Source organism: Eleutherodactylus coqui, chromosome 13 (genome assembly GCF_035609145.1).
Source record: "Eleutherodactylus coqui strain aEleCoq1 chromosome 13, aEleCoq1.hap1, whole genome shotgun sequence".
Taxonomy (NCBI): Eukaryota; Metazoa; Chordata; class Amphibia; order Anura; family Eleutherodactylidae; genus Eleutherodactylus; species Eleutherodactylus coqui.
In genome coordinates this window covers 63731710-63754880 of record NC_089849.1, presented here as the reverse complement: position 1 = coordinate 63754880, position 23171 = coordinate 63731710, and the positions used below count along the sequence as shown (strand labels likewise).

Here is a 23171-nt window from a genome sequence, read left to right as displayed (position 1 = left end):
GCTGTTCGGCTCCATCCTATGGGCTAAATAACAGCAAAGGATTCCAAACAGTGCCAGACTGATCCCATTGACTAGAATGGGTTTTCATCCGGCTGCCACTCGTAGTCTGACCTTTTTCACACACTAAACAGCAGTGCATGTGTCCGGGATTTCTGAATGTAACCCCTGATGAAGCCTAATACTGAAAAATACAAGACGAGTACACAAAAGTACTTCCACAACCGCACATTCTTTTAAATTAGTTTTTATTAACCAGCCGTTCTCTTTTGTAGTGAACGCCATATAAAGCAGCAGTGTGGTATTTGTTCAAGGAGTTGTACAAAAAGTGCCTCAGGGCGCACACTGGGCTTTTTAAGAAGTAGCACCAAAATTGCCCTAAGGACGGAGAACACCCTAACTTATAGCCCAGTTTCAAATGGGCGTATTTGCGCGTGCAATACACAGAGAATAGAATCCATTGATTTCCACGGGTTCGTTCGCATTACCGTTTTTTTGTGCATGCAAAAAAATTAAAAATTCTATATATATAACATTTCTCTACAGTAAAATTCAGCATGAACAAGGCCTAACAGCTGCTAGTGGGACCCATTTGTTCCCTAAGGATAGCTTTGTGAAAACCTATTATTTATTCTCACACACACACAATTATTTTATTTTTGACAGTACGTTTTTTTTTACAAAACCTGTGTACAGCAATGGGCACCAAGCTACACAAATTTATTCCTAGGGTGGTGAGAATCCACAGTGTTCTATTCTGATGAGATGGAACTTTATACAAGTCATAGTGTTCTGACGTGCTTATCATATGGGATGGAGATGGGCACTTTGAGGAATTCGTATCCACTTTGAATAACAATAACATTCTTATTCGATTTACCTGTGATGTGCATGAAAAGCATCTTCACTTTTTAGATTTGGGTCATCTCACTCGATGAGAATTGATACATTCGAACAAACCTGTATAGAAAGCCCCCAGCAACAAACAACCTGCTGCACTGGAATAGTAGGCACCCCCCTCAGTCAAGAGGGGCAATATTTAAGAGCAAGAAGAAACTGCTCAGACAAAACATCCTTCCAAGGGGAATGTGATCACCTGTGCATGACACTTCGCAGGAGCGGCTATCCGGATAAATGTTTAAGGGCAGCATATAAAAGTAGTAAGACGCCCCTCCCCTAAGATATACATATATAGATAGTTCAGGAGCCAAGGAGGTGCATTTCCAAACACCTGAGCTCTATACACCCCTATTGCAAGGTAAGTTATTGGATATCATGGAAGCAATGGTACTCAACGTATATTCTAGGGCATTTGGCAGATAGAACTGGGTCTGCGTAAGGGAGATCTGGACAAAAAATTGCTTTGCGAGGAGGCGTCATGGATCATCTGCCTTAGGAGTAAGAGTATTTTGGGCCTAAATGAAGGATTTTCTTATTCAGCATTCATTTGAAATCAGCTTTTGGAAATGCTATTTAGTCACTTCTATGAATTGTATTACCATTGTGTTTCCCCAAAAATAAGACACTGTTTTAGATTAATTTTTGACCCAAAAGAGGCACAGGGTCTTATTTTCAGGAGGGGCTTATAGGTACCTATCTGACGGCATCCCAGTGCCTCATGCTTGTCTCCGGCAGGCTGCCATGTCCTCCAAGCTGACAGCATTCTCTTCATGGCAATGGGGCTTTGAATACCCTGCCTCCAGCAAGTGAGTGCTCTGACTGGAGAGCCAATCAGAGCCGGCACTTAACGAACCAATCACAGCCATTCACTGAATGGCTGTGAATGATCGAGTGGCGGCTCTAAGTGGCTGAGCCAGTGGCGCTCGTGATCCAATCACTGTGTTTTTAACGTGCGCCATAATAGCAATGGGGGATGTGATGCATTAAGAAGTGCTGCAAAAGCACTAAAATACAGCAGACGGCGTTCAATGGAGGCTCAGTATAGCATTTTTAAAACGCTGTAAAAAAAACGCCTGCGTGAGAGCGGCCATAGCGTTTTCCTTTAGTTGAATAAAAGTTAGATTTTAATAAGGAACCTCAACCGGGATGTTTCTTACCCTTTGGACAATTTTGGTGTTGATTGTTTCAGGAGCACAAAAGTAAAAGGATGAGAATCTTTTATTCCGTAATGCAAACTTCCAGCTGTTTAAAGAGAGCTTTAGTTAAAGGAAATCGGTCAGCGTGTTTACGCTCCTGTGTCTGAGAACAGGAAGTAGTAATACTGATTTCAGCAGTGTGTATGATCAGTAAATATGCTCCAGTTTAGTTACCATCTTACACAGCGATTGTTTGGGTGTGAGTCACGGAACAATATCAAATGAATACTTTTTTTTTTATAATACTCCCTTTTCAGACTAAATACCCTTCAAAAAATGTGTTTTTTCGTTGCCATATTCTGAGGCTATAACTTTTATTTAATCGTCAAAAGCCCTAAGTGACGGCTTGTTTTTTTAGGGATGAGTTGATGTTTTCATTGGTACCATTTTGGGTTAAATATGACTTTTTGACCCTTTTTACTCTAGTTTTTTTGAGGCAGGGTGAACAAGAAAATAGTAATTCTTGTATTATTTGCTTTTTTTTCTACAGCATTCAGCGAGCAATTTAAATCGTATGACAATTTTACAGCTCAGGTTGCTCCAAAAGTAATGACACTAATTATCAGTACTTTTTATTTCTGACACAGTGAAGTATATGTAATGAGGTGAAAAAGTTTTAAATTGTTATACTTTTAAATGTTTTACTTTTTATTTTTTTCCTGTCCCAATAGGGGACTAGATAGTTTGATCACTTGACCACTTACAAAAATACACTGCAATAATTCTGTATTGCAGTGCATTATGCCTGTAAACACAATGCTGAAAGACGACTGTTACCTCAGAGACCATGTCATGGGGTAGTAGTGGGTGAAGGTTATTCGATAGAAAGACAGAGTAAGTCTTCCCATCTAACTGTTAGAGGCTGTGGTCGCTATAAACCGCAGCATATAAGGGGTTAAATGACCAGGACTGAGGCTAGCTTTTATCCCGATTGTTGCAGGAGAATGTCAACTGTTTGTTACAGTTGAGCCCACACCATCATAATTGTATGGAAATTCATGGGAACTACTCACATAGGTCATTAAGGAGTTAAAATTACAGTTTATAGCTGCAGAGAGCTGTCAGCACCGGCAGGTTTCTCCCTATACACTGTATTAAGGAACAAGCTGTCAATCAGTGGTGGGTGGGTGGGGGGGGGGGGGCAGTTGATGCGGACCTGCAGGTCACAGCACTCGCGTCCCACTGCAACTATGTGAGTTTAACAGAACTACAGCATATTTACAGCAGGGCACAATGATGAAGTCACATGTCTATCACTAACTTTGCTGCCCTCAAATAGGACGGCCTAAATATGGTGACAGATGCTCTTTAAAGAGGCAAAACAACACAGATGTAAAGCAGTTGTCACAGACTGCAAAAATAAATCCGAAAAGAAGATTGATCAGATGTATTTAAAGTCCCTGAGTATATCCGTGAACTTGTCACCCAACTGCATGGATCTTATGTGCGATTTAAAGGGAACCGGTAATATTCCCACAGCACCATAAACTAAGTTATGGTGCTGTTAGGGCACTTGACAGGGAGCCGGGTGAGGTATTTTTTATATTCGCCCACTCCTGTAATCCAGCGGTGATCCCCTCTGAAGTCAGCGTGCAGCACTGCACATTTGATTCTTTTCACAGTGCCATCCCTATACAAGTCTGGGAGAGCACACACATGGCTCTGTGAGAAAAGTCAAATTTTCATGCACTGCTGGGACTTTAGAGGTGAACACCGCTGGATTGCAGGAGAGTATAAAAAAATACACTAACTTTACTAAGAGATTAAGTTACAGCTGCTGCCTATAGAAGTCTATGGAGGAAAATAGAGAAGTGAAGCCGAGAAATAGAGATGCTGCTGCATATAGTTTTACTGCCTCACCCCAGTGGTGTATTCACATCTACACTGCACAGCACTGCTGTACAATGTCCTCTATGATGCAGTTATCTCTCTATGTGCTACAGAGAGATAAGGGGGCATTATTTGCTGTTTTCCCCAAGTGCAATGTATAGAAGCCATCATAGCAGTTAGGCTTCACATGGGCGAGCATGATATTGGGCCGTGAATCGCGGCCCAATATCGCGCCCGCCAACATCCGATGTTGTCAATGGGGAAACCTAGCACGTGGTGCAATGCTGCCGCTGGCCCCATTGAAAGCAATGGGAGATGTGATGTGAGAGCAAGCAGAAAGATAGGACATGCTGCAATTTATTTCCCACATCACGGAAAACATTGCTCATGCAGCATAAATGATGGGCGATGAGCTGAACGATCATCATTCAGTGTAAATAGCAGCCGTTCGGTATTGAATGGCTGCTATGTTAAGTCAATAGAGAGGGGCGGGGGAGCGCGAGGAGAGAAATCTCCTTCAGCCCCCCCCCACCCACCTGCTGGTCGCTCTGTGAGTAAGTCAGCGATACTAGCTCCCGTGCAACAGCACAGGAACGAGTGTATACGGGGATGAGTGTCGGCATCGTTTGCCCGACATTCGTCCCGTCTAAATGCTCCCTTTGTCTACATCCACCAGTTTAAAGACCATATATAGTGGTCAGATATAGTGGTATGCACACACTAGACAGCCTATCCTTAAGGGCAGTCACACTTATACAGTGATTTATATCTATATCTATTACATTTATAATAGCTAGCGTTGCATTTCCTAGGATCTGAGCAGACAGCTATTATATTACATTGTGTTAGATTTTGTTGTAACCCTTGAGAATGATTCTCAATAAACCAGTTTTGAATTGCACTGCAGTGCTGTCACTCTCTTCATTTGTGTTTGATTTCCCTCCAGTATTAAAAGAAGAAAGCTGCTAGCATCTTCTAGACTTTAGCAGAAATGAAATAAATAGTATTATACAAGTAGCCTCCAAGCTGTGGCTCTGCTGGCGGTCAGAGCATGCTGGGGGTTGTAGTGTCCACAAGTTGCAGAGCACTGGTTTAACATTTCCAAGACGTTACATACTTTACTGATTCCAGTATTCGGCGCAGTCGTCTTCTGTCCACATACTCCAATAACAGATGGTAATCCAATCAAGTTTGATAGGATTATTACTGGGCCTCATGATCAATTTGGGGACACACATTCTGCAATATGAGGACAGCTGCCTGATGTAGAGTGACCAGTAAAGCCACGGCCAATAGAAAAGTCTGCTTTGTAATACACATTTCATATGAATTACCTTTTTAGTCTTCAATCTATAAAGAAAATAAAGTAACCTAGAAACAAAGTAACTAAGTTATCTTAAAGGGGTTGTACCGAAAACAACTTTTATCTCCCCCTCTTTTTTTCACTTTCCCGTTTACAGGATCAGTGGGATTCATAGCAGCGAGACCCCCATGATCAGACTTTTGTTGCCTCTCCTGTGGGTAGGTGATAAAAGTAGTTTTTGGTAAAAGCCCTGTAAGCAATCTGGACATCTTGGCACTGAGTTTTTGCGTCCACTTATTTCCTAAATGCAAAAATTGAGCAACTTTACTAAATAAATGTGCAAAGAAATGTACAGTTATGTCACGTCTCAGAAGGTGCGCCCCTTGGCTTCCACAGTGGATGTTAGCTGTAACATTCAGCTCACACCCTGCTGGAATGGATGGGATTGGCGCTAATCCATTCCTAGCCTAATGAGTTTAACAGAAGAAGTGGGTCTCCCTTTGCTATTCCATTGGTGACATGTAGAGATGAGCGAACGTACTCGTAATGAGTACTTACGCACCCGAGTACCGCCATTTTCGAGTACTTCAGTACTCGCGCGTAAAGATTCGGGGGGGGCCGGGGAGAGGCGCGGCGGTGCGGGGGGTAGCAGCGGGGAACAGGGGGGAGCCCTCGAATAGGGGGGAGCCCTCTCTCTCCCTCTCCCCCCCACTCCTGCAACCCCCCGCGCCGCCACGGCGCCCCCCGAATTTTTTCGCCCGAGTACGGAAGTACTCGAAAATCGCGGTATTCGGGCGAAAAAGGGGCGGGGCCGAGCACGTTCGCTCATCTCTAGTGACATGGTGTTGAGATTGTAGGGTGCCAATGAGATGTCAAGACATCCAGAGAAATGTCCCTTAAGTCTGTTATGTGTATTTGCCTGCTTTTAGGCTGGGGTCACACGGGGCGTATTCCCGCCGGAAATCCTGCGGTTTGGCCGCGGCAAAAACCGGGAGATTTCCGCCGGGAGAACCGCCGCAGAAAAACCCACGGCGGCTTTGAAGTGGCCCGGCCGCTCGCTCTTTCGCTGCGGCCGGCGCTCCCATAGAGGAGAGCGCGGCCGCAGCGGAAAGAAAAGATAAATAGACATGCTGCATCTTGTGAAGCTGCGGTTCCAGCCTGACTTACCGCAGCATATTGGCCGTCCCGTGTGGACGAGATTTCTGAGAAATATCGTCCACATGGCTGGCTAATCCCGAGATTAGCGGCTGCAGGCGGATTTGCCGCAGTGAAATTCCGCGGCAAATCCGCCCTGTGTGAACCCAGCCTTATTGTGCAAAAGTGGTTAAAAGGGGTTGTCTGGGACTGATCCTATTGATAACCTATCCTCAGGATGGGTCATCAATACTTGACCGGCAGGGGGGGGGACGGGACACAATGCTCGGGACCTCTACCAATGAGCTGATTCACTCCAGACAGCGCTGGAAGCAGACAGAGCTGTTTGTACTGCAGTGGCCCGGTTTGGTACTGCAGCTGCGGCTCCCATTGAATTAATTGATGACCTATCATGGAAATAGGTCTTCAATAAGAAAAGTTGCAGACAACTGCTTTAATATTAAAAAAAAATAAAAAAAAACTATTATATAACTGGTATTGGTTACAAATGTAACAACCATTAGAATAAAACTAAAATGTTATGTATACCTTCCAATGACTGGTATAGAAAGTAAACCACCAAAGAAAAGGGAAACAATAGCAGAATTGCCATGTCCTCCCTACCGAAAAAATAAAGAATAAAGATTAATCAATGAATAATACCCAAAAATAGTAGCCTTGCAAAATACCACTTAAAAAAAAAATTATGGCCACATAAATAACATTTTAACCCCGTAAGGGTACGTCATAGGAGTGGGGTACTTCCCACAAAATAACGTACCCTTACGTCATAGGGATAGCGCGAGATCATGACAGATCTCGTGCTATCCGGCAGTGGGAGTCGGCTGTCACTGATAGCCGGGCTACCATTGCAACAGCGAGGGTGCATCTGAGATGCGCCCCCCCGCGCGCTGTGAACCCCTTCCTTGCCGCGATCTAAGTAGATCGTGGCAGGGAAAGGGTTCACAGAGAGAGGGTGCTCGCGAGGTTATCGCAGAGATCCCGGCTGGTTGCTATGGCAACAGGATGCCAGATAACAGCGTCCTGTATTGCCAGAGCCTGTGATCGCTGTATAAGCGATAAGGCATTGCAGGAGAGAAGTCCTGCAATGCCTTATGGTAGCGATCATCGGTGCTACAGTTTAAGTCACCCAGAGGGACAAAAATGGTGTAAATAAATAAAAATAAAAATAATGTACAAAAAAATAAAAATAAAAAAAAAACATGTTAAAAAAACGTTTTTTAATGCTTTTTCTCATATTAGTATTAAAAAATCCCACATATTTGGTATCTTTGTGTCCGTAAAGACCCATACAATAAAACAAACTCGCTATTTATTCTGCACGGCAAAAGGCGTAAAAAAAAAACCTTAAAAACCTGAGGCAAAATACTAATTTTTAGCATTTTGCCTCATAAAAAACGTAATAAAAGTGATTTAAAAAAAAGTATGTACCACAAAATGGCACCAATAAAAACTACGGCTCATCTCGCAAAAAATAAGCCCTCAGAGAGCTTCGTCCATAGAAAAATAAAAACGTTGCAGGACTTTGAATGCAGCAATTTAGAAAAAAAAAAAAAAATTCCAAAAAAAGAGGGCTTTTATTGCAGAAAAGTGGAAAAACCTAAGAACATATAAGAATTTTGGTATTGTTGTAACCGTACCGACCCGCAGAAAAAAAATGTAGTGTGTAATTTACGCAGCATGATTACCGTTGTAAAAAAAAATAAAAAAATATGGCAGAATTGATGCGATTTCTCTTCTTGCGAGCATAAAAAAAAGTAATAAAAGTTTTACAATACAGGCTATGTACCCAAAAATGGCACCAATAAAAACTACAGTTCGCCACGCAAAAAACAAGCCCTCATACGGATGCGTCGACGGAAAAATAAAAGAGTTATCACTTTTGAAAAATGGAGATGAAAAAAATACCAAAAATCGTTTGTTCCTCAAAGCCAAAATAGGCCGTGTCATTAAGGGTTAAATTCTTAGATTAGTTTCATTTGACGTTACTAATTTCCCACTTAATGTTACAGAGAGGAGAATGCTTTGTCACAGGTATATAGCGACTTCTTCAAAGCTTGCACTGATAAGATTGCTTTTGCAAGTCTCACAAATGGGCTGTGGAGATAGGAGAAAGAAATGATCCATAATGGTATTTGATTCTTAGTAATATTAGGTTAGTTTCACATAGTGCTAATCACAGTCTGATTACATTTAACATAATTCATAAATTATATTACACGCCGGCTTTTCTCCATGGAGCAGCAAATAAAATTAGTTCAGCCTGTCCTCATTGTTTACAGTCTGATGCTAATTGTATGCACAGTATATCAGGCTGCCTTACAATACAATTATATTGGGGCTTTGTGTTCAGTGATGCAGGGTAAATCATCACATTGTCCGGATCTTCCTCAACACGCAATGCTGAAGGCTCAACGCCGATCTCAGATCCCAGGGAGACTAAACCCTCCATACTAAAATGCTTACTCCTCGCAGATCTTCTAATTGTTGGGATATGCAGCCGTAATCGAAATTTATTCAGTTTATGAAAAATTGACTAAATGCACTAATAAGAATGATTGAATTTGAAAAGAAATGTGTCATTATCTGTTAATCAAGGGGAAAAATAGAAAAAAATCTGGAACCATTAGGAGAATCAAAGAAATGGGATTTTTCCTCTTCCCTGTATGGACTGGGGAATAATAATCTACTTAGAACAGCTTGAAAATTATGAAATGTCATTTTATGCTTTTTGTATGGAAAAAAATCCATGACGATTAAATAAAAAAAAAAAAAAAAAAAAAAAGACCTCATAAAAACTGCCACTTTTGTTACTCTTATTTCTTACAGGTTCACATGGCTGAATGCATATGTAAATTAACCCCTTAGTGATGAAGCCCGTTTGCGCTCTAACGACCAACTAATTTTTCAGCTTCTTTTCATCGTCGCATATCGGAAGCCATAACTACTTAATTTTTCCGTAGACATATGTATATTAGGGCTTGTTTTTTTGCGGACAAGTTGTATTTTTAATGGCATCCTTTTTGGGTACATATAGTGTATTGTATGGCTTTTATTACATTTTTCTTTAGGGGGGGGGACGGGTGAATAAGACATTTTGCATTTGTTTTTTGGATTTCATTTTTACGGCATTCAGTTTGCTAAATAAAACAAATGTGCCAACATTCTCCCCGGGGTCAGCACGATTCTAGGGACACCAAAGTTCATATATCTTTTTTTAAGTTTTGCTATTTTTGTACTCCCCAACCCCCCCCCCAAAAAAAAACCCAAAAACTTAGCATTGTAATTTCTCCATCGACAGAGCCCAATAGTCTTGTTTTTTTGTGGGATAATCTCTAGTTTTCATTTATCCAATTTTTGGGAATATATAACTTTTTGATTGCTTTTTTCCCCCATTTTTTTCTAGAGGAAAAAAGTAACATGTTGTTAAATATTATTTATAATGAAAAAAAGTTTGGCACCGTGTTAGCCAGTAGATAAAAATGTGATTGTTCTCAGTGAGAGAAACCAGATAATCTTGTAGATATGATAGCTTTTAATGGCTAACAAAAATACATGCTGTTAATGCGAGCTTTCAGACTTACTCTCAGTCCTTCACCAAGGCATAATGAAATGGATCCGAAGAGACATGCATATTTATACACACATACTTATGACAAGGTACAGACATGGATATGAATAATTTGCACTTAAAAAAAAACATATTGTTAATGGTAGAGGAGTGAAAGTTTTAGGCCGGCTGCACACGGCTGTTACGGGCTCCGCCGCGAAATTCCCATCACGGCGCCCCCCCAGGAGACCCCATACTTCCTGCGGATCCGGCTTCCTCGCTCCTGCATGATGCTTCCCCGTCCACCTCCGCCGCGTCATGTGACATGCCCACCGAATTACGCGGCGGAAATCCGTTCGTGGGAAGGAGGCCTTATAGTCCCCAAGTTAGTGAATCCTAGCACAGAAATGTTATTCCATCCTCTTATTGGCACAGAAATACAAACATCGGTGCTGGCCTGGTGAACACCTCACCCCTCCAACACTAATTCAGGGACCTTAAAACTTTCACTCCCTTATCAGGGACTGCTTACCAAATTAATATACCATATATACTCGAGTATAAGCCTAGTTTTTCAGCACATTTTTTTGTGCTGAAAAAGCCCCCCTCGAGTCAGGGAGGGGTAAAAAAAAAAAAAATTCCACCATACTCACCTCCCAGCCAGCGTGTGTGTCCCCGGCGGCGCTGCGGCAAGCTGCTTGAATTCCTGTGTTTCCGGCCGCGATGCGGTAAGCTGCTTGAATTCTCCCTGCCTTCTTCCCCCGCTGTACTCTCTGCTCGGCTCTGTCATCCCCCGCTGTCAACGCTGTGATTGGATCGAGCGCAAGCCAATCGCAGCCACAGCTCGATCATTCACATGACATTCACTGATTGGCTGTGAATGATCGAGAGCCCGTTGTGATTGGCTGGCACTCGATCCAATCACAGTGCTTACTTATACAGTACTGACAGATGATAGAGCCGAGCAGAGAGGACAGCGGGGAGAATTCAAGCAGCTTGCCGCACAGACATAGATCCCGGCTGGGAGGTGAGAATGGAGGGTTTTTTTTAACCCCGTATATACTCGAGTATAGCTCGGCTTATACTCGAGTCAATAAGTTTTACCATTTTTTTGTGGTAAAACATATTGACTCGGCTTATACTCGGGTCGGCTAATACTCGAGTATATATGGTAGTTTTTTTCATCAATGCATTCAAAAACCCTATAACATTTTTGTTTCTTTGTCAACGGTGTTGTGAATGGGGTTTTTCGTTTGCGAGATGAGTTGTACTTTCTAATGGTAGCATGTGTTTAGCCATGTGATGTTTTGTTCACTTTCTATTCCGTTTTCTGTAAGGCGAGATAGGCAAAAACTAACTATTTTCGCCATACGGTTTTGTATTTTTTTTTCATGACATACAATGTGCTGTTTAAATATACTAACTTTTTTTTCTGGGTCATTAGGAACACAGTGATACCACATGTGATTTTCTTTTCTTTTCTTCCTATTTCTTTAATACTTTTTATTTTTGTTTCACTATGGGTATCGATTATAAGCATCTTTTATAACTCTTCTAATACACTACTATGCATCAGAAAGCCTGTGAAACTCAGCCAGGGGCTGAGCCTTTTAGGCCACACTGTGACTGACAGGCCTGGAGGCTATATCCAAGCCTTCGAGTGCCTTTGCAACCTGCAGTCACTTTGGAGGGGTCCGATGGATGAGAGAGGGAGCCCCCTCCCTCGGTCACCCTCCTTCATGCCATGGTTGCAATGACCGCAGCATGTAAAGAGTTTAGCAGCAGAGATCCGAAGTTTCTTTGCTCCCCGCTGTCAGAGCAAGTGGTAAGCTGTCATCCATCAGCCAAGCACCCGCTCTCCCTGGAGACCTGCGCCGGCCTTGTAGTAATGCAGTGGCGACAAAATACGGTGCTGCAGAATAAAGCCCCTTAAGGGCCGCTGTCAAAAGATGTATAGAGGATCGTTAAGGGGATAAAAGAAATAGAAAGCAAGTGATGTAAAAGGAAAAAGCAGATCTACAAGGGGAATCGATGTCTATATGTGACCTTTCCGCCTAAACGTTAGTTATTTAAACATACATACATTTTCTATACAAGGGAAACCTGTGATTACCGTATATACCGGCGTATAAGACGACTTTTGAACCCCGAAAAATCTGCTCTGCAGTCGGGGGTCGTCTTATGCGCCGGTAAAAAAAAAAAAAAAAGTGTAAAAAAAAAAAATTTTATTACTCACCTCCCACGGCGTCCTGTCGCGCTCCGGCAGGATGCCGCTCGCTCCGGCAGGCTGTCGCTCGCTCCTCGTCCCCGCCGCAGCATAGCTTTCTGAATGCGGGGCTTGAAATCCCCGCTTCCAGAAAGCTAATACACACGCCGGCAGCCATGACAGCATTGAATGGCTGTGATTGGCTAAAGCACACGTGGCTTCAGCCAATCACACTATTCAATGACATCATTGAATGGCTGTGATTGGCTGAAGGCGCACGTGTTAGCAATCACACCCATTCAATGATGTCATTGAATAGTGTGATTGGCTGAAGCCACGTGTGCTTTAGCCAATCACAGCCATTCAATGATGTCATGGCTGCCGGCGTGTGTATTAGCTTTCTGGAAGCGGGGATTTCAAGCCCCACATTCAGAAAGCTATGCTGCGCCGGGGACGAGGAGCGAGCGACAGCCTGCCGGAGCGAGCGACATCCTGCCGGAGCGCGACAGAACGCCGTGGGAGGTGAGTAATAAAATTTTTTTTTTTTTTCTCCACTGAATACCGGCGTATAAGGTGACAGTTGGGGGGTCGTCTTATACGCCCCGTCGCCTTATACGCCGGTATATACGGTATGTACATCATGTCACTGACTGGGACTAGCAGCTGACCGCAGAATCTTTGCATATGGTAATTGCAGAGGTTTACATAATATGTAATATTTCATGAATGAACCACCAAAAAATACTGGGTGCTACACCATAAGGAAACCTGGTAATGAGGTGCACAAGGTGTATGACTCGCAGAGAAAAGGACGCAACTGAAAAGAAAAAAAGGTAGCAAGCAAGATCAGCAAAATTTTATTGAAATGAATACCAAAAGTGACCAAACATATTAAACCTATTTAATACACACAAAAAGACAGGTGACTACTGTACCCGGGAAAGACCACACAAAGAATACTACATCAATGGGGACTGCACAAATAATCCAAGATAATGAATATAGTAAATATACAACGATACAGACGAGAAATACTTGCTCAGACTGCAGGATTCTGTTCAAAGAGAAGCTAATGAGGCGCCACCAGAATATGAAGCGTCATCTGTCTTTTTGTGTGTTTTAAATGGTTTTAATATTTTTGGCCCCTTTTGGTATTCATTCCTATTTTCCAGTGTTACTCGCTTGCTGCCTTTTTTCTTTTCATATTTCATGATTGATACATGTCGTGTAATACCAAGTCTCTGAGATATGCTATACCTGTAAGTCCTCTGATTATGCTTGACTTTATCATATTTCACATTTTAAATCATAAAAATATTAAAATTCACTTGTAAACTAGAAAAACATTGTTCATATACTCTACTTATGGTGTACTTGCAAAATCTGTTTAAAAATGCTGCATTTTAGCTCTGCAAATAAGGATTCCAATATTAATCTGACTGTAATACATGCTGACGTACATACTACAGAGAAAAAAAAAAACAAAAAAACACCTCTACACTATAATGTCCCATTCCCCTTGCTTTTAATCTTTGGCACATATAAGCCAAATGCACACGGGCGGAAATTCCCACCGAATTTCCGCCTGTGCCCGCTGCCATAGGATTGCATTAGATAATGCAAGCCTATGCAGACAGCCACGATTTGACCGTGCGAAAACTTGCGTGGTAAACAAATCGCGGCATCTTCTATTTCTATACAAGCCTCACAGAGGCTTGCATAGAAATGTCACTGGCACCGTGGCGGCTCTGGTCTGCGCATGCGCGGCTGTACGACAGCCAGCGCAAAGCGAGATGCCGGGAGGAGGTAAGCGCCAGGTCACTGCAAGGGCACGGCTCGCATCCCGCAGCAAGAATTCTCGCAGCGGGATCCGACCCGGCCGTCTGCAGGAGGCCATACTCTTGATACACTTTACATGTTGACGTTTCATTCTAGTTTATGGATACCACGGAAATCAAGTGAAATGTGGCTGCTTACTGACATATCCCTATGTATATGCTATATTGATGCAATTATATGGCCAAAAGTAAATGAACACTTGGCCATCACACCTATATGAACTAGTTGACCATTCGATTTCACAATCATGGGTATTAATATGGAGTTGGGCCCCATTTTGCAACTATAATAGCCGTGATTCCTCTGGGAAAACCCTCCACCAGATGTTGAAGTTTGTCTACAAGACTTTGTACACATTCAGCCAAAAGGGCATTTATCAGATCAGGCACTGATGTTTGACGAGAAACTCTTGCTTACAATTGGTGTTGCAATTCCAATTCACACCAGAGAATTGAAAATGCAGTTCACTCTGCATGCAGCAGGTTATAGAACAGAAGGAATGTTACATAGTAGATTGATGCACAGTCTTGTTGGAAAAGATTTATTCATTTATATCTCTGCTCATTCTGAGTAAAGGTCCAGTGGGCGGTCCTAGTCATTGGCTTAAAGCTATTTCAGTATGTACAGTCTGATTCAGATAGCTGTCAGTCACTGATAGGACCGCCTACTGGACTTCTAAACTCAGAATGAGCAGCCATTTATAGAAACAAATGGCATACCACTATACATGAATCTGCTCAGCTCCTCCTGCTCTATAACATGCTGCCTGAAGTTTGGATAGCATGTTGAAAAGCAGAGGTTATTTTTAAGGTCAAGGCTCTATGCCGTCAATCAAGTTCCACCAAACTCATCAACGAGCTCTATATGGGCGTTGCTTTGGGCACAGAGGCAGTCAAACTGCAACAAAAAAGGGTCTTCCTCAAACGCTGCCACAAGTGTGCAGCATACAATTATATAAAATGGCTCTTTAGGTTGCTGTAGTATTTGCATTTCACTTCAATGGAAATAAAGGCCCTTTAAACAGGGTTTTGAACAATAGTTGTCCCGTGTAAATGCATGCAGAAACTGAACGGCTGGATGAGAATCGTTCAATTTTAAGCATGCTTAAAAACCGGACACATCCTTCAGTACTGAACGGCTGCTGTTTACACTGAATGACCACTGCTTACAGTGAATGGAGAGGGGTGGGGGGAGAAAACTCCATGCCGGCCGTGCTGTGAGCGATCCAGCGATACCTGCTCCTGTATAACAGCACGGTGGTATACACAGGGACGAGTTTCTTGCCTGATACTCGTCCCGTGTAAAAGGGCCTTAAAGGTCTAGCCCAAACCCTCAGATTCCACGGTAGACACAATGTATTCCTATAGGCTTTGTTCTTCATGCATTTGCCAAACCCAGATTCATCCATCAGACTGTCAGATAAAGAAACTTAATTTATCACCTAAGACATCACATTTCCATTGTCCTAGAGAACACTTGCAATGTGCTTTACACCACTTAAGTTGATGGTTAGCATTAAGCATGGCGATCTTAGGCTTGTGTGCAACTGCTGTATATGAAAATCTATTTCATGAAACTCCCCAACGCACAGTTCTTCTGTTGATGTCACTTCCTGAGGCAGCTTTTTGAGAAAAAAAGTGCCCCTAATTGTTAAAGAGTAACTGGACTTTTCACGTCAAACATTTCGATCTTAGGAGGTCCCACTGCTGAGATTCCCGCTGATCATTACGGTGTTTTCCCGAAAATAAGACAGTGTCTTATATTGATTTTTGTTCAAAAAGGTTTAACTTTTTTACATGTATAGCTGCCTGGACACTATTTAAATTGACTTTTTAAATTAACTGTTAGCAGGGCTTATATTTCAAGCATCCTCAAAAAGCCTGAAAAATCATTTTGCATCCTCAAAAATTCTGGATAATCGTGCTATGTCTTATTTTAAGGGTATGTCTTATTTTCAGAGAAACAAAGTAGAAAGGGAGGTTGCAGCACTCACTTGAGAGCTGTCCCCACACGGCTGTCTTCGCTGCTTTGCAGATCCTCCTGGCAGCTGACGACGGCCTGCATAAAAGTTCATAGCTCCTTCGATGTGTTTCACCTCCTCCTGGCAGCTAAAAACGGCCCGAATAGAAGTCTACAGCTCTTCTATAGACCTCTATGAAGGCCGCCTTCAGCAGTGGGACACCCACTGATCAAAACTTTTGACATGTCTTTTTTAAAAGTATAGTTACTAGAGATGAGCGGGTATACTCGCTAAGGCTAACTACTCGAGCAAGTAGTGCCTTAGCCGAGTATCCTCCCGCTCGTCTCTAAAGATTCGGGGGCCGGCGGGGAGCGGCGGGCGAGAGTGGGGAGGAACGGAGGGGAGATCTCTCTCTCCCTCCCCCCCCCCCCGCTCACCGCCGCAACTCACCTATCACCCGCGCCGGCCCCCGAATCTTTAGAGATGAGCGTGGAGATACTCGGCTAAGGCACTACTCGCTCGAGCAATGTGCCTTAGCGAGTATGCTCGCTCATCTCTAATAGTTCCTCTTTAAAATTGTCCAAAGCAAGTGTCTGTAAACACACATATAAAAGGATGGAGTTTCACTAGTTTACATACCCTCTCTCTGCTGACAAAGCTCCCGATAATGTTGCCGTAGTTTAAGGACAAGTTGTGAACGGAGAAGCTCCACTTCAGGATGTGGTGGTAGCGACTGAGATGGAGGTGGTAGAAGGTGTGAAGGTGGAGACGGCTTGACCACTACATTACTCTGAATGTCCAAATCCCAATAAACACTAATGGAATAAAAATGATAAAAAGAAAATTATTTCTGCTTACTGATTTTACACAAGTCAATGGGTTCCAGCAGGAGCCTCCCTCCTCTCTTCTATCAGTAATAGGATACAGATTGCTAACCATGACACCTCAACCATTTAGCATGCAAAAATGAAAGCGATCAGACATAATTGACATGTCGCGATCTGAATTCTGCGCTGCAAGTCCGTTCCCAATGGGTTAGGCGCAGGTTATTTGAAAATCCTGTCTACTTTGCCGCTATTGTAAATGCAGCAGAATTTCCATGGCAATTTCGCCCCATGTGAATCCAGCCTAAGGCTGCCTGTCCACAGGCATTGCGGTATCCTGCGGCAGATGGCCGCCGCGGGAGCTGCCGCCGCGGGAGCAGAAGCCGGCAAACGGATCTCCGCTGTCAGCCTATCTGACAGATAGGCTGACCATGGAGAATCGCGGCATTCTGCGATTTGCCGGCCGCGAGTGGAGAATCACAGCAATGCTATGAAGAGCTTTCACAGCGTTTCTTACGGCCAGATTATCACCGCAGAGAACGCAATTCAAACCCGCCCGTGGACAGGCACCCTAAGAGTTTTTTGTTTCATGAAAATGCAGAAAATTGTACACACTGGTAAACAGTGGGTACAATCGTATCTTCTTATTTCTGGTCATTCAATTTTATAGGTCTCCTATAAAAAGATTGTCCTAACAATACCTATTAAGGCATATGCATATTATAAGAGATAGGGCCCTACTTAAGAGCCCCCTTCTATTAGCCTGAGTGGCTCCTAGACTCATCCCGGCCATATACCACATGGTTGCCCATTTATCTGGATGAGTTCCTGACTAGCCACAACTGGTGATGCTGGCTTATAGCCAGGTTTTAGGGCAGCTTAAGGGTGACTACCCACTACAGTTTTATTTTCACTGCGAAATTTGCAGTTTTTTTTCTGCAGGGGTCTATGGGACTTGTAATGTTAAAATCTCGAAATCACGATTTTGCGCGATCGCGATTTTAACATTACAAGTCCCATATACCCCTGCAGAAAAAAAAAAGTTGCGAATTTCGCAGTGAAAAAAAAAACTGTAGTGGGTAGTCACCCTAACACGGGTGTATTTGCATGCGTTTTTGCATGCACAGAGAATAGAACCCATTGAAGTTAATGGGTTCGTACATACTTTTGTATTTTGCGCACGTGAGAAAGAACCCAGCAAGATCTACTTTTAGGCGCACCAAAGGCCTTTACAGACTTCTATAGAGGGAGCGCAAATGTGCATGCAATATGCGAGGAGATGCGCAATACACTACACAATTCTGCTGGGAAAAAAAAAACACACACACCTGGAATTCATTAGGCTAAATTGGGGAGTGGTTGTGTCCTGTGCGCAAAAAAAACATGCCCCACAAGCACAAAAAGTGTAGTAAAACTCGCTAATAGGTTCGCAAAAAAGCCTCGTTCATAGCACAAATACGTTGTGTTGAGTTAAACACCATTTTACACAGAACGATTATCATTCAAAAAATCGTTCAAAGGAGCGAAAATGAACAATAAGTATTCAGTGTAAAGACGGCCAACGTTCGATTGATGAACGATAAATGGTTTGCTTTTTGCTCAGAATTAATTTTTATGCAGACATAATGGTGTAAATACTGATCACAGAGTCGTCCTCAGTGACTTATACAGTGAATGTGAATGACTGAACACTTTGTCATTTGAATGAGCCAACGATGCATCTGTCTGTATGAATGGACTGCCCGAGTGAACAACGACAGCGTTCGCTTATTCAAACAATTTAGCATTTGGTATTAATGGATCTTTACTTCATTACAAAGAGAAGTTGTTAGAGAAGCCCTTTAACCTCTTAAGGACGCTGCTTAGTTTGATTTTCAAACCTTCTAAGACCCCTGACATTTTTTCCCCATTGATGCAGCTGTGTGAGGGCTTATTTTTTGCATGTTGAGTTGATATTTTCATTGGTACCATTTTGGGGTAAATATATCTTTTTGATCGCTTTTTATTCATTATTATTTTTTTGGGAGGCTGTATGAACAAAAACAGCAAATATGTTATTCTTTTTTATTTTTTACAGCACTCAAAATGTGGGTTAAATAATATGATAATTTTACAGTTCGGGTCATTACACTGGGCAACACAATTTTTGTAACAGATAAGCAGATAGGCGGCTCATAGTAACTTTACTGTGCGGAATTCAAATAGGATATCCGTTTTTTTCAGCCACATAAGGTTTTCCAGTTATGGAGAATAATGTAATCCAATTGCCGTTGTATTGTATTTTTTGGAAATATGCCTCTACAATTAATCCAGTCGGCTCACAATTAACGTTGCTTGATAAAAGAATAACAAAAGTGATTGTGCAACTATTCCGCAATTGCTGTTACACACCGCGCAGTGACTGAACACTATAAGGGTAGGTTTATGTAACATATAGGGTATGTTTCTACGTGGCGTAAACACTGCAGATCATCCACCAGTAAGTTGTAATTAGTGAACTGTGTTTTTACAGGTAATTGGTTAGACTAAATAAAAGAATCAAAATCATAAAACAAAAATACATGTTTGGTATTGCTGCGCCCGTAAAAGTCCGATCTATCAAAGTAATGCATTATTTACCCCGCCCGGTGAACATCATCCAAACAAAAAATTAAGAACGCCAGAAATTAGCTTTTTTGGTCACTCTGTCTCCAAGAAAAATGCACTAAAAAGTGATCAAGAAGTCAAAGGCATTCCAAAATGTTACTAACGCAAACTACAGCATGTCCCACAAGAAATGAGCCCTCGCACAACTATGTGGAAGGAAAAATAAAAAAGTTATTGTGTGTAGAAGATGGCAGCAGAAAATAATTTTTAAAAAATGTAATGTATTTGAAAAAAAATAAAAGTTGTACAACAAAACAAAAACTACATAAGTTTGGTATCGCAGTAATCGTACTGACCCACAGAATAAAGTTATCTTGTCATTTTTGTTGCAGTTTGTGCGCCGTAGAAACAAGACACACTGAAAGATAGCGGAATTTTGTTTCAGTTTTTTAATTTTACTCCCCTTAAAGTCTTTTTTTTTCAGTACATTATATGGTACATTAAATAGCGCCAGTGAAAAATACATCTCATTCCGCAAAAAACAAGCCCTCATATAACTTGAAAGTGAGACGCGCTGCTATTATTCAGTTTTACCAGTGTAATCAGCAAGTTTTAATCTTACAGAAACATATCAATTACAAACATTTTTTTTTTATTTGTTGCACGGTGTAATAGATGTGGTGATACCAGTTATGCGCACTTTTTTTCCTTTATTTTTTTTTTATGTTAAAACATTTTTATTGGAATTTTTTTTGCATATTTTTTAGACATTTTGTTTCACTATTTTTTAGGGCAGTGTTCCCCAACACCAGTCCTCAAGTATCCTCCAACGCAGTGTTTCTCAACTCCAGTCCTCAGGACCCCCCAACAGGTCAGGTTTTCAGGATTTCCTCAGTATTGCACAGGTGATGTAATTATTGTCAGTGCCTCAGACATTGCCACAGGTGTTCTTACTATAGGAGATCCTGAAAACATGACCTGTTGGTGGTCCCTGAGGACTGGAGTTGAGAAACACTGCTCTAACAGGTCTTGATTTGAAGATATCCTATTGAAAGAACAGCTGTGGCAATTACTGAGGCACTGACAATGATATCAGCTATACAATACTAAGGAAATCCTAAAAAACCTCACCTGTTGGGGGAGCTTGATGACTGCAGTTGAGAAACCCTGATTTAGGGGACTTGACCATAAAGGAACATGACTGCTCATGTAATAGACCACAATATTGCCGTAAAATTGTTGTATTTTAAAGCATAAATCTGCCCCATTGTGGCCAAACTCTCCATTGATTTCAACATTAAAAACTCTCGATCTTAGTATACATTATTTCGTACAAGTCTAACTCACTCTGTAGGTTTTATCAGGGTTGCGAATTGCTTTTCTTCCACAGACACCCCTGGTACCCCTGGGACAACTGGCGAGCATGGCACAGCTGGTGTGGTCACAGGAGTCGCCTCCATCTAGAAAAGAAAAACAGATAAGGTCAATGAACCCAAAGGGAAGCCTCTCAGAACAGACCGCAAACAGTAAAATACTAACTTTCAGCTTTTTTGTGACATCAGTAACTGCCAACTCCTCAGACAATCTTCTCTTTGCTGGTTTTGTATCCTTGGGTGTTGTGGGCATTCCTCCTTCTGCAGGGACCGGTGCTGCATTAAGGCCAAGAGGATCCGACTATCAGAAAAGACAACATTGTTTTTGCTGAAATTTCTTTACTAATGTCCAGTATAAAGTTACGGTAATTACATACATTTCACTGTTATGGGTCTACTTTTTTCGTAGCCCATACCCCAGTTGCATATCACTCAACTTGAAGGAAGTTTTCTACTTGCAGCATTGGACAGCATATAGAATAGTAGCAAAACACAGGCTAAAATTACTTGCAGCTACAACATGCTTACACATAATGGATATGCTGCGGAAAATCCACAGCAAAAACTGTGTCAAAATCTGCAACAATGATGCGTATTCAGACGTGGATTTTGGTGTGGATCCACAGCAGATTTCACCCCTTCTATTGAAAGGATAAAATCCCCTGCGGTTTCGCACCAAAATACGTAGATTGTGTAGATTTTGACAGTTTTTGATGCGGAAGCGATGCAAATTTTGCCACAGAAAATCTGCAGCATTTCTGCTACATGTAAACCTACCGTTAGGGTCCATTTAGACCTGCCGACTTCTCGTTTGAATGAACGATGTCAAAGTACGTTCATTCGCTCGGGCAGCCCGTTTATACAGGCAGATATAGCATTAGCTCTTTCAAATGAGAAATCATCCACATTTACTGTATAAGAGAATGAGAATGTCTGAAGGATCGGTATCTAAAAAGAACGAGTCGATAATGATTTTTCGCCTGCATAAGATGAACGATGCCTGAAAGGTGAAGGTTTTTCGTTGGATGTCTTTACGCAGAACTATTATTGTTCATTTTCGCTCGTTTGAACCATTTTTTAAACTGTAATCGTTCCGTGTACAATGGCTTTTATCTATGTTAAACCATCTACTGGCCAAATAAAATTGCTATATAAAATGCTAATTAAACACCTGCATTGCAAGAAGAAAAACGCTGATCGGAATTGGAGCCTTTCTAAATTACAGATATCAGTCATAGCTAGTCTAAAGGCCCATCGTTGGGTGTAAACACACGACCATCATGTATTTTTCGTTACCTATTTGTTTAGCGTTGTCTTTCAGTCCACTTAAAGTCCATCGTTTAGCAGTTCGCTTTTCGTTTGGTTTAAATGACATGCGTTCAGCGATTTCAGGGGAGTGTTTAAGCGTTTGGCGGGGCGTACATTCAGACGGCTAACGGCAGAGCGATTGGCTGTCGGGAGGACAAAGCTACGATTTTACTACACCCACCTAGTGCTCAACTGTTGGCCATGCCGTTGTGACGTACGCTGCAAGCAGCAACCAAGACCATTGAAAAATTCATTTGCCTTTTTAAACGCACATGCCAAGGTCGCTCAGATTTTGTTATAGGTCACCAAGAGATTTACATTCCAATGACAAAAAAAACATCCTTTGTACTACCTAGTTTTTTTTCATATAAATCTATCGCAATTCTTTAACATAGATCGCCTATAACAGGCGTCTTTTTTTAAACTTTCAAATTAAAGACCTCTAGTTTCTTTCTGTCGCTGCTAAACAGATAGTTTTTTTTTTAAGACCTGATAAGCGCCCCCACGATTTTCACGAGCCGATAAAAAGAAGCGCTTTTTTCCCTTCACTAAGGTCTCCTGTCGACGGGTGTAGCGATATCCCGCGGCAGATCGCCGCCGCCAGGGAGCAGGAGAGAGCTGACAGCTCTCAGCGCTGAGCCTATCTGACAGATACGCTCACCGCGGAGAATCGTGGCTAATCGCAGCATGCTGCCATTTAAATCCTGCAAGCTCAGAATCGCTAGGATTCTCTGCTCGTGGACAGCAGGGCTGCGCTTTCCATAGTAGTTTATGGAAAGCGTTCATTGCGTTTCCCGCAGCCGGATTATTGCCGTGGGTAACGCAGTGAAAAATTGTCCGTGGACAGGCAGCCTAAATGCACACGCCTTACAAATAAACTATTGTTCAATTATCGTTTAATGCAAAGGCTACACAACGATAATCTAACTTCTGAGATGCCCGGCTGCTATGTCCATTTTTCAATGATTTTCGTTAGGTTAAAATGTCCAACTTTAAAAGTAAAACCATCGCTCACTTTTGATCGTTATAACCAATTTTGAGTGATGATCGTTCTGTCTAAATGGCCCCTAAGGAGCAAGAACTTTTTAGCTTATTAGGAATATTTTCAAAAGCACATTGACTGAAATACCATCAACAAATGTGT

General features: G+C 42.1%; 1 protein-coding gene across 1 annotated transcript in view; it reads right to left on the bottom strand.

Annotated features, from left to right (window-relative positions):
• PCIF1 (phosphorylated CTD interacting factor 1) overlaps nucleotides 1-23171 on the bottom strand; it is a 63445-nt gene that overhangs the window by 26663 nt on the left and 13611 nt on the right. Inside the window, exons 4-6 of the mRNA XM_066587546.1 lie at nucleotides 20886-21020; nucleotides 20694-20806; nucleotides 16576-16751 (exon numbers count right to left, since the gene is read on the bottom strand). Of these exons, the coding sequence (XP_066443643.1) occupies nucleotides 16576-16751; nucleotides 20694-20806; nucleotides 20886-21020 (424 nt within the window). The remainder of the gene's footprint in view (nucleotides 1-16575; nucleotides 16752-20693; nucleotides 20807-20885; nucleotides 21021-23171) is intronic.